At 43.8% G+C, this 12,684-nt stretch overlaps 1 protein-coding gene across 1 annotated transcript in view; it reads left to right on the forward strand.

Moving 5' to 3' along the window:
- Window positions 1-7,687: 7,687 nt before the first annotated feature.
- Window positions 7,688-12,684, forward strand: part of ALDH1L1 (aldehyde dehydrogenase 1 family member L1) — a 37,047-nt gene continuing 32,050 nt past the window's right edge. The window contains exons 1-3 of the mRNA XM_081823156.1: window positions 7,688-7,882; window positions 9,912-10,031; window positions 11,569-11,696. Of these exons, the coding sequence (XP_081679282.1) occupies window positions 7,703-7,882; window positions 9,912-10,031; window positions 11,569-11,696 (428 nt within the window). The 5' untranslated portion in view covers window positions 7,688-7,702. The remainder of the gene's footprint in view (window positions 7,883-9,911; window positions 10,032-11,568; window positions 11,697-12,684) is intronic.

A 12,684-nucleotide genomic window follows, 5' to 3' on the forward strand; every position in this document is an offset into this window, starting at 1 on the left:
GTTCTAGTTTCAAAGCATTGTGGTCTGAAAATATGCAGAGAATGATCCCAATCTTTTGGTACCAGTTGAGACCTGATTTGTGACCTAGGATGTGATCTATTCTGGAGAATGTTCCATGGGCACTAGAGAAGAATGTGTATTCTGTTGCTTTGGGATGGAATGTTCTGAGTATATCTGTGAAGTCTTTATTTGGTCCAGTGTGTCATTTAAAGTCTTTATTTCCTTGTTGGTCTTTTGCTTAGACGATCTGTCCATTTCAGTGAGGGGGGTGTTAAAGTCCCCCCTCTATTATTGTATTATTGTCAATGTGTTTCTTTGCTTTTGTTATTAATTGCCTTATATAATTGGCTGCTCCCATGTTAGGGGCATAGATATTTACAATTGTTAGATCTTCTTGTTGGATAGACCTTTTAAGTAGGATATAGTGTCCTTCCTCATGTCTTATTATCGTCTTTGGCTTAAAATCATTTGTCTGATATAAGGATTGCCACCCTAGCTTTCTTTTGGTATCCATTAGCATGGTAAATGGTTTTCCACCCCCTCGCTTTCAATCTGGGGGTGCCTTTGGGTCTAAAATGAGTCTCTTGCAGACAGCATATCAATGGGTCTTGTTTTTTTTATCCAATCTGATACCCTGTGTCTTTTGATTGGGGCGTTTAGCCCATTTACATTCAGGGTAACTATTGAAAGATATGAATTTAGTGCCATTGTATTGCCTGTAAGGTGACTGTTACTGTATATTGTCTGTGTTCCTTTCTGGTCTATGTTGCTTTTAGGCTCTCTCTTTGCTTAGAGGACCCCTTTCAATATTTCTTGTAGGGCTGGTTTCATGTTTGCAAATTCTTTCAGCTTTTGTTTGTCCTGCAAGCTTTTTGTCTCTCCTTCTATTTTCAATGACAGCCTAGCTGGGTACAGTATTCTTGGCTGCATATTTTTCTCATTTAGTGCTCTGAATATATCATGCCAGTCCTTTCTGGCCTGCCAGGTCTCTGTGGATAAGTCTGCTGCCAATCTAATGATTCTATCATTGTAGGTTACAGACCTCTTGTCCCAAGCTGCTTTCAGGATTTTCTCTTTGTCTCTGAGGGGACTCGTAAGTTTTACTATCAGATGTCAGGGTGTTGACCTATTTTTATTGATTTTGATGGGGGGTTCTCTGTGCCTCCTGGATTTTGATGCCTGTTGCCTTCCCCAAATTAGAGAAGTTCTCTGCTGTAATTTGCTCCAATATACCTTCTGCCCCTCTCTCTCTTTCTTCTTCTTCTGGGATCCCAATTATTCTAATATTGTTTTGTCTTATGGTATCACTTATCTCTCGAATTCAGCTCTCATGATCCAGGAGTTGTTTATCTCTCTTTTTCTCAGCTTCTTTATTTTCTATCATTTGGTCTTCTGTATCACTAATTCTCTCTTCTGCCTCATTTATCCCAGCAGTTAGAGCCTCCATTTTTTATTGCACCTCATTAATAGCCTTTTTGATTTCTACTTGGTTAGATTTTAGTTCTTTTATTTCTCCAGAAAGGGTTTCTCTAATAACTTCCATGCCTTTTTCAAGCCCAGGTAGTATCTTTAAAATAATCATTCTGAACTCTAGTTCCAACATCTTACTAATGTCCATATTGATTATGTCCCTGGCAGTCAGTACTGCCTCTTGTTCTTTTTGTTGAGGTGAGTTTTTTCCATCTTGTCATTTTGTCCAGAGGAGAATTGATGAATGAGAGAAGAAAATGCTAACAGGGTGACAACGTCCCCAGAAAATATACACTAAACAAATCAGAGAAGACCTGAAACTGGGGGGAAAGAAAGGGAAAGAAAGAAAAAAGAAAAAGAAAAAGATAAAAACAAACAAAAAGAAAACAAAACCAAAAAAACAGAATATGATCAAATATGATTAGGCTGGTGCATAGATCAGTGCCACACACTAGATTCTGGGTGTATTTTGGTCTGTTAAAAGAAAGTGCCTCCCAAAATTTTAAAGAAAAAAAAACTTATATATGTACAAAAATAAGAATAAATAAGATGAAGGATGGAATATGACTGTAAAGATGAAAATTATAAAAGATTTTGTAAAAGGAATTGATAAGAAGTTGGTTGAAAAAAGAAAGAGGATTTAAAAAAAAGGGTAGGAAGAGAATGTGATCAGGCAGGAGACTAGAACAAAGCCATACACTAGAGATTTAGGATATATTTTGATCTGTTAGAAGAAACTGTATCTCAAAATTTTAAAGAGAGAACAACTTATATATATATATCAAAAATAAGGGTAACTACTATGAAGGAATAGAATATGACTCTAAAAATGAAAAATAAAAAATATTTTTTTAAAAAAAGAGATTGATAAGATGTTGAAAAAGGGAAAAAGAAAAATTAAAAAAAATCACAGTTAAAAAAAATTAACTTTGAAAGACTAAAGAATCATGGGGAAAAAGCCATGAATTCTATGTGCAGTATTCCCCTAGTGTTGGAGTTCTGCTGTTCTCATTGATCGGTAAACTTGGTCTTGGCGGGCTGTTCTTGCTGATCTTCTGGGGGAGGGGCCTGTTGCTGAGGTTCCCTAATGTCTTTGCCAGAGGCAGAATTGCCCTGCCCTTGCCAGGTCGGGGCTAAGTAATTTGCTCGGGTTTGCTCTCGGGAGCTTTTGTTCCCTGCAAGCTTTCCATACATCTTTGGAGGATGAGAGTGAAGATGGCAGCCTCCCAATCTCCACCCGGGAGGAGCCGAGAACTCAGGGCCCCACTCCTCAATGCGCCCCCAGAGAAAAGCAGTCAATCACTCCCATCTCCCCGGTCTCCGGCTGCACTCCATGCTCACCCAGCCTGTGACCGTGCGTTTCAGTCTCTGGCACATGACCCCATGTGGAGTCTCCAAACCCAGCAGATCCCTGCAGTGTGCTCCCATGCCACTCCTCCAGAGGAAGGAAGGGGAGTCTCCCCCAATCTGCCGCTTGTGGAGTCCCTGCTGGAAGAGCAGTGGCCCGACTGTGCCGCGCATCACAATTTATGGCAACCCTGAGCTGAGAGCTTGCTCCTTGGCTCCGTCTCTGCAGCTGGCTTCCCCACTCTGATACCTGGGAGCTCTGCTGCACTCAGGCACCCCCGGTCTTCCTGTGACCCCGAGGGTCCTGAGACCACACTGTCCCGCAAGGGTTCCACCCCCCGCTTAGCCACTGGAGTGATGTCCCTCAGCGGAGCCGACTTCTAAAAGTTCCGATTTTGTGTTCTGCTGCTGTATCACTTGCCAGTAGCAGCTGACAGAGGCCCCCTCCCCCGCCATCTATCTTCCCAAATATCACCTCAGATTCACTTCTCCGCACGTCCTACCTTCCAAAGAGTGGTCGCTTTTCTGTTCAGAGAGTTGCTGCTACTCTTTTCTTTGATCTCCTGTGGAGTTTGTAGGTGTTTGGAATGGTTTGATCCCTATCTAGCTGAATTCCTGGGACCAGAAGAAATTTAGGTCTCCTACTCCTCCACCATCTTGCTCCTTCCCCCATACATAATTAGTTTTTGATGTAGTGATCCACGATTCATTGAATCGTGTTTCCAGGAATTTAAAAAAATTCTTCTTTAATTTCCTGGTTGACCCATTCATTCTTCAATAAGATATTCTTTAACCTCCATGTATTTGTGGTCCTTCCAATTTTTTTCTTGTGGTTGACTTCACATTATAGCATTGTGGTTTGAAAATATGCATGGTATGATCTCAATATTTTTTTACCAGTTGAGGCCTGATTTGTGACCTAGTATGTGATCTCTTCTGGAGAACATTCTATGTGCACTTGAGAAGAATATGTATTCTGCTGCTTTGGGATGAAATGTTCTGACTATAGCTATAAAGTTCATCTGGTCCATTGTGTCAATCAAAGTCTTTGTTTCTTTTTTGTACTTCTGCGTAGAGGATCTGTCCATTGCTGTGAGGGGGGTATTAAAGTCCCCTACTATTATTGTATTATTATCAATGAGTTTCTTAATTTTGTTATTAATTGGTTTATATATTTGGCTGTTCCCACATTAGGGGCATATATACTTACAATTGTTAGATCTTCTTGTTGGATAGACCCTTTAATTATGATATAGTGTCTTTCTTCATCTCTTATTACAGTCTTTGGTTTAAAATCAACCAAGTTGTTTGTTTGATATAACAAAGAGTTATTGTTTGTGTGATATAAGGGTTGCTAATTTAATTTCCATTAGCATGACCAATGGTTCTCCACCCCCTTACTTTCAATCTGGTGGTTTCTTTGAGTCTAAAATGAGTCTCTTGTAAGCAGCATATTGATGGGTCTTATTTTTTTATCCATTTTGATACCCTATGTCTTTTCATTGGAGTCTTGAGTCCATTTACATTCTGAGTAATTGTTGAAAGATATTAATTTAATGCCATTGTATTACCTGTAAAGCCACTGTTCCATAGACTGTCTCTGTTCCTTTCTGATCTTATTTACTTTTGGGCCCTGTCTTCATTCAGATGATCCCCTTTAATACTTCTTGCAGGGCTGGCTTTGTGTTCACAGATTCCTTTAGGTTTTGTTTGTCTTGGAAACTCGTTATCTCTCCTTCTATTCTGAATGACAGCCTTGCTGGATAAAGTATTCTTGGCTGATTTGCAACAACGTGGATGGAACTAGACGGTATTATGCCAAGCGAAATAAGTCAATCAGAGAAACACATGTTTCATATGATCTCACTGATATGAGGAATTCTTAATTTCAGGAAACAAACTGAGGGTTGCTGGAGTGGTGGGTGGTGGGAGGGATGGAGTGGCTGGGTGATAGACATTGGGGAAGGAATGTGCTATGGTGAGCACTGTGAATTGTGTAAGGCTGATGAATTACAGACCTGTACCTCTGAAACAAATAATACATTATATGTTAAAAAAAGAGAGAGAGAGAAGATAGTAGGAAGGGAAAAACGAAGGGGGGGAAATCAGAGGGGGAGACGAACCATGAGAGACTATGGACTCTGAGAAACAAACTGAGGGTTCTAGAGGGGAGGGGGGTGGGGAGATGGGTTAGCCTGGTGATGGGTATTAAAGAGGGCACGTATTGAATGGAGCACTGGGTGTTATACATAAACATTGAGTCATGGAACACTACATCAAAAACTAATGATGTAATGTATGGTGATTAACATAACATAATAAAATTTTTTTAAAAAGTATTCTTGGTTGCATATTTTTCCCATTTAGCACACTGAATATATCATGCCCATCCTTTCTGGCCTGCCAGGTCTCTGTGGACAGGTCTGCTACCAGCCTATGTGTCTACCATTGTAGGTTAAGGACCTCTTGTACCAAGCTGCTTTCAGGATTTTCTCTTTATCTCTGTAATTTGTAAGCTTCACTATTATATGTTGGGGTGTTGACCTATTTTTATTGATTTTGAGGGGTTTTCTCTGTGCCTCCTGGACTTGAATGCCTGTTTCCTTCCCTAGATTAGGGAAGTTCTCAGGTACAATTTGCTCAAATAAACCTTCTGCCCATTTCTCCCCCTCCTCCTCTTCTGGGACCCCTATTTGGATATTATTTTGCTTTATGGAATCACTGAGTTCTCTAAGTCTCCCTTCACGATCTAATAGTTTTCTTTCTCTCTTCAAGTTCCTTATTTTCCATCATTTACCTTCTATATCACTGATTCTCTCTTTTGATTCATTCATCCTCATTTTTATAGCCTCCATTTGGGATGGTGTCTCAGTAATAGCATTTTTAATTTTGGCCTGACTAAGTTTTAATTCTTTTTATCTCTACAGTACAGGATTCTCTAGTGTCTTGTTTGCTTTTTTCAAGCCCAGCTAGTATCTTTATTATTGTTGTTTTAAATTGTAGTTCAAACATCTTACTTATATTTGTATTGATTAAATCTCTGTCAATAAGTACTACCTCCTTTGGGGTGAATTTCTCTGTGTTGTCATTTGGTCTAGAAAAGAAAAGAAGAAAGAAAGGGAAACAACAATGACAAAAGAAAAAGCAAAAGAAACAAAACAAAAACAAAAACAGAACTAAACAAAAAACAAAACAACAAGTTGGATCCTGGGTGTGTTTTGGTGTGCTTGTTAAAAGAAACTAGATCCCATGGGCACCTGGGTGGCTCAGTCGTTAAGCGTCTGCCTTTGGCTCAGGTCATGATCCCAGGGTCCTGGGATCGAGTCCCACATCGGGCTCCCTGCTCAGCGGGAAGCCTGCTTCTCCCTCTCCCACTCCCCCTGCTTGTGTTCCTGTTCTCACTGTCTCTCTTTGTCATATAAATAAATAAAATCTTTAAAAAAAAAAAAGAAACTAGATCCCAAAATAAGAAAGAAGCTGAAAGTTCACACCCCTCACTCCTCAGTGAGCCCTCACAGAAAAGCAGTCAATCACTTCTCTCCCCAGTTTCAGTCCAAACTCTTGTACACCAGACCTGTCACTGAGCGTTTTTATCTCAAGCACATGACTGAATTTCAAAACTTCAAGTTTTATGGACTCCTGCAGCACAGACCCATGCTGTTCCTCCCAGGGGATGGAAGGGGGTCTCACCATGCTTCTGCCTTTGCTGGACCCCTGCCAGGAAGGTGGTCACATGACCATGCAGCAGTTCACAGTTAATGGCAACACAGAGCACTGTTTTCAGCCAGCTTCCCCACTCTTGTGCCTGGGAACTCTGCCACACACAGACACCCCTGTTCTTCTTGTGACCCTGGGGATCCTGAGACCATCCTTTCCCACCTGGGATTCTGCCCTGCTTCACCACCTGAGCACCTTTAAACCAGGGACATACCCCACTGTAGCAGAATTCTAGCTTTGATTTTGCTCTCTGTTACTTATAACACTTTGCAGTAGCCTCCTTAAGCAAGCCCCTCCCCCTCCACTGTATCCTCAGATATATCACCCCAGCTCAAGTCTCCACACCTCCTGCCTTCCAAAAAGTGGTCACTTTTCTACTTGTAGAGTTGCAGCATTTCTTTTCTCAGATCTCTGATTACTTTCACAGATGTTCAGAATGATTTGACAACTATCTAGCTATATTGAAGAGACAAGACAAACCTAGGGTCCCCTTACTCTTCCAACATCTCTCCTCCCCATGAGATCAGACTTTAATTTTAGATATTCTGGTATGTGTGTAGAAATATTTCATTGTTGTTTTAATTTTCATTTCCCTAATGATTAGTGATATTGAACATATTTTCATATGGTTTTTGTCATCTGTATTTCTTCTTTGGGGAAACATCTGTTCAATCTTTTGCCCATTTTTACTTGGATTGTTTTTTTTTTTCTTAGTATTGAAATTTGAGGGTTCTTTATATATTCTGAATACAAGTCCTTTATCAGATATGTTATTTGGAAATATTTCCCCCAATGTGTGGTTTGTCTTTTCATTCTTTTAACAATGTCTTTCAAAGAGTATTATTAATCTCATATTGATTATTATTACCAGCATGTAGATTGTGTCATTTACTCATCAGAAACTGGTGAAGGAGCTATTACTATTCCAATTTTGCAGCAAAGAAACTGAAGTGCAGAGGAGTTTTTCACTTGCCCAAGGTCACAAATTAGTAAGTGGTGGAATCAGAACTCGAAACTGGGGCCTTCTGAATCCATGGACTGGGCTCTGAACCCCAGTTCTAAACTAATACTCACACTTTGGGTGTTGAGATGAAGGTCCATTCTAGGAAACTGTTTGGCACCATAACCTCTGCAACTACAATGATGCAGTTTTGCCAAGCCTCTTCCCATGCTCCCACTTTTCTATCTTCTTTTCTCCAGACTGGTTGAGGAAGTGAAGGAGCTGTGTGATGAACTGGAATTAGAAAATGAAGATGTTTACATGGCAACCACTTTTGGGGACTTCATCCAACTATTAGTGAGAAAGCTACGAGGGGATGACAAAGACTACGAGTGCATCATTGACTATGTGAGTCCTGGGCCTTCCACATGGGCTTGGCCCTACAGACACCCACATCTGTGGATCCACAATGACACATGGGGGAAATCTGGACATCAGGAAGGCAGGGCACCTAAGAGCCCACCTTCAGTGTCCCAAGCTCTCCCTGGTAACCCTGGATACCCTGAGGGTGCCAGTGCAGTTAGGCAAATACAACAGAGGAAATTGTTATCTATAGAACAAATTCTGATCCCCAAGACATGAAACTAGGATATATTTTTTTATTTAAAATATTTTTTGAGAGAGAGAGAGATTGAGCATCAGCATGGTGGGGAGGGGCAGAAGGAGAGGGAGAGAAACTTAAGCAGGATCCACACCTAGCATGAAGCCAGACATAGGGTTCACGACCTGAGATCATGACCTGAGCCAAAATCAAGAGTTGGATGCTTAACAGACTGAGACACCCAGGGGTCCTGAAACTATGGTATTAAGAAGAGACTGGGATGCCTGGTGGCTCAGTTGTTTAAGTGTCTGCCTTCAGCTCAGGTCATGATCCGAGGGTCCTGGGATCGAGTCCCGAGTTGGGCTCCTTGCTCAGTGGGGAGCCTGCTTCTCCCTCTGCCTGCTTCTCCCCCTGCTCGTGCTCTCTCTCTCTCTCTCTCTCTATTTCTTTCTCTCTGTCTCTCTGACAAATAAATAAATAAATAATCCAAAAAAAGAGAGAGACTTTTACAGTGCACTTCTCACCCTCCTCCTTTGGTGGTTTTTCCCAGTAGTGGCCTCATCTCTCCTGTGGCTCCAGCCCCTGCCAGATCACCCTGCCAAGACTCTAGTTCCTCTGGGGGACTCTAGACCCTAGTTCTGGTCCCACCACTTTCCTGTCCTTCTAGTCTAGTAATGTCTGGGACTGCCTGCTATTGTCAATCTCTGGGTCAATCTCTGGGTGGACTCATGGCCTCTCAGCTCTTTCATCACCTGTGAAACCAATTTCCTGCATTAAATTCCTTTTGTTGAAATGCCAAAAGAGGAAGAGAAAGAAAGGGAGAGAGGGAGGTAAAGGGGAGAAAGAGAAAAGAAAGAGAGAGAATGGGGAATTGGGAATATTTTCCTATTAGCAAAACAAGTGATCCTATACATTCAACTAGTATATATGGAAGTGTAATGATACAATTGCAAATTATATACATATATATATATATTTAAGATTTTATTTATTTATTTGAGAGAGAGAGTGAGAGAGAATGAGTAGGGAGAGTAGTATCTCCACTGAGCAAGGAGCCTGATACGAGGCTCAGTCCCAGGATGCTGGGATCATGACCTGAGCTGAAGGCAGATGCTTAACCGACTGAGCCACCCAGGCACCCCACAAATTTAATTTTAAAACAGACTCTTGAAAAATCATTCTGAGGTGTCTTGGTAGGCTACCAGCTCCCATAGGACTCAGCATTGGGATAATTTGTTTGGAACAAAAGATGAAGTGACCAGGTGGCCAGGATGAACACCAGGTTGACCTTGGGATTGTGGACAGATGATTGATTAACAAATTTCAGGAGAAAATGACATCCCAAAGGATGCCATTCAGTGTGAAATTTCAGGTCTATAGGGAAGTGAGCAATGGAGTTGGCGTCATGTCTGGTGACTCACAAGTGTCTGTCTACCTGCTGGCACTTCCTACGTGTGGAGGCCAGGCAACAAGCCTGAAGTTACACAGTGGGTAAATGGCAGGACTGGGGTTGTAGCCCAAGCAGTCTGGCCTCAGATTCTGTGCCATCTCTTCTTATCACTCAGCTGCCACCACTGTGCACATAATAGCTCATTGGGCCAAGGAAGGCAGCAGGACCAGATTTGGCAAAAGAAACCTGAGAAGGCTGAAGGACCTTGAGCCCTGGCCCCTTTGGCAGTGTGTGCATCTGTGTTTGTGTGTGTGTGGTGTGTGCACAAGTGGTTACCATCTGTCTGTGAGTGTTTCCTGTGTCTCTCTGTGGATTTGTATCTGTCACTGATGCACCATGTGAAGAATCCACACTGCAGCTAACACCTGCAAAAACTCCCTTCCCAGGTGGAAAAGGCAATAAACAAGCTGAACCTCCGAATGCCCCACCAGCTCTTCATTGGGGGCATGTTTGTGGATGCTGAGGGTGCCAAGACCTATGAGACCATCAACCCAACAGATGGAAGTGTGAGTGCGGGCCTAGAACCCCCTCCTACCCTCTCTCCCCCCTTCTTACCCCATAGCCTCTTCTCCCATCTACTCCACCACCTGGCATCTGGGGATTCTGGCCCAGGAGGGCCTCTGCTTGGACGCAGAAGGGTTGCAGTCATTTTCCAGTCCTCCCTACAGGAATGGCCCAGAGGGGAGAAATGGCAGGGAGTCAGGAGGACTCTAAAAGTCTGGAGCCTGCTTCATAGAATGGGAACAGAGTTAAACCACCCCCCCACGCCCCGCCCCAAAGAGGAAATGAAGCCATTCCCTCCTCCTCCACACTTCAACAATAACCCTAGCATGGCCCCTATCTTCTTGAATATGTGTGCACCCTACTGTTGGGAAATTCTTCTTGAATCCCATGTTTGTCAGACTGTCTTGACAGTGACCCTCTTATGGGGAATTGGGAATATTTTCCTATTAGCAAAACAAGTGATCCTATACATTCAACTTGTATATATGGAAGTGTAATGATACAATTGCAAATTATATACATATATATATATATATATTTAAGATTTTATTTATTTATTTGAGAGAGAGAGTGAGAGAGAATGAGCAGGGAGAGTAGTATCTCCACTGAGCAAGGAGCCTGCTACGGGGCTCAGTCCCAGGATGCTGGGAGTACAGTACACAGTACACAGTACACAGATACTGTATTCTCTTATGCACACACCTACCTGAAACAACACTTGCTCCTACAGGTGCATACTGATAGTTTTCCATTCTGCCCCACCCTATAGCATCCTTCAGGGCCTGCAGAAAACAGATAGCACACTCAAAATGAGTCCTTTGAGGGGAGTTTAAAGAAAGTGATGGACAAAGGGGTGGACAGGGAGTGGGGGCACACACAAGGGGGTGCAGTGCCCTCAGGCAGAAATCGGGAGCTGTTACCACCTTGAGGCCTATTTTGAGAATCCCAGAAAGGAGGTTGTGTGGACAGGGCTGCCTGGGTGCTGGGGTCTTGGGCAGGGAGGGTGCACCTTACCTGTAGTGACCAGCAAGGTGCTGGCCTTGCCTCTCCCACTTCTGTCTCCTCCTGGCTTTCCCTTTGGTCAAGCCCAGGTGGCAGGCGGTGTGGGAGCCTGCCCTGTAGTGCATGTGGGCACTGTCAGGACACAGAACAAGGATGGGGGACAGGAATGTTTCTGCTACCATCAATGTCTAGACTATTTCACTTAAAAATAAACCTTCCACCTGGGACTCACTAAATTAATGGGCTTCTGTTCTTGGCTTGAAAACACTTAGCTGATCCTCAGCCTTGTAGCTGCAGCCTGAGTCTGTTGCCCTATTTGGGCTCAGTGGCAAGTGAAAAGAAGGATCCTGGTATGTGGAAACACAAATAGGTCTCTCTGAAGGCCCTTGCCTTTCCTAATTGTGCACACCCTTCCAGGGCCCTCCCATTGGCCGGCCATCCCCTCTGAGCCCTTCCAGGTGGCCAGGGGAGTGGGTGGTGTGGGGCTTCTGTGTACATGGAGTCCAGGGAGGGCCTCACAGCTCTGATCCACCACAGGTCATCTGCCAGGTGTCCCTGGCCCAGGTCAGCGATGTTGACAAGGCAGTGGCTGCCGCTAAGGACGCCTTTGAGAACGGATTGTGGGGGAGGATCAGTGCACGGGACCGGGGCCGGCTCCTGTACAGGTGAGAGCCCCACAACCACCTGTCAGACACCCGACCTTTGGCTTGGGTTGGGGCTGCATGCCTGGGTCCTGCTAGGAGGAGGTGGGGTCCTGGACACATTTGTGTGACCAAGGCCTGAGGCTCAGAAAAAGTTTCTCAGAAGAAGTGGCTTGAGAGACAGGAGGGATTTCACCAGACACAAGTAACCTTGAAAGGAAAGGTGTCCTCGGTGGAGGGGACAGTGTGATAGAAGATGAGAGGGTACAAAAGTGAAGGTGCTAATCAGATCAGAGCAGCAAACTGGCAAAGCTAACAGATGGTCCTGGGCAGATTCAGACAGGTACAGAATTTACCTGGAGTGGCCTGGACTGGAGGTGGGATCAAGGCTACTTTATGCCGAAGCCAGCAAAGGAAGGATGGAGCCTGTTCTTGTCTCCAAGACCTCTCAAGACCTGTCTGCTGGTCCTTGCTCAGCTTGACCCTGACTGCTGGAATCTCACACTTCCCTTTTTTTTTAAACCAGGGCAGAAGGGACTCTCTCCCCTTAGTTCTATCAGAAATCTTAGGGAAGGACTTGGGGTTGCTCCAGCTTATGAGAATGGGGTGGGAGTGAGGCCTGAAGGAGAAATACTGCTCCCTTAGAACCAAGTGGTCCCAGTGGGGGAGGAGCAGCCACCCCCAAGGAAGTGGAGTGATGTTTCCAGAAGGGGGGCTGCTGGGCAGATGAACTAAACAGTGATGAAAAGACTGGTGATCACTGCTTTGTAATATAGCTTGAAAGACATACAAATGGCTAACAGACACATGAAAAAATGTTCATCATCATTAGCCATCAGCCTTACGTCCACAGCCATGAATGTGGTGGTGGCCCATGCTGCTGTTAGGGAGCCAGGGGGAAGCAAGGCTGAGCCTGCCTGGCACCCCACACTTGCCCTTCCTCATGTCTATCCAGCCAAATCAAAACCACACTGAGATACCACCTTACACCAGTTAGAATGGCAAAAATGGA

Source organism: Leptonychotes weddellii, chromosome 1 (genome assembly GCF_054177405.1).
Source record: "Leptonychotes weddellii isolate Sample4059 chromosome 1, ASM5417740v2, whole genome shotgun sequence".
In the NCBI taxonomy this organism is placed as follows: domain Eukaryota; kingdom Metazoa; phylum Chordata; class Mammalia; order Carnivora; family Phocidae; genus Leptonychotes; species Leptonychotes weddellii.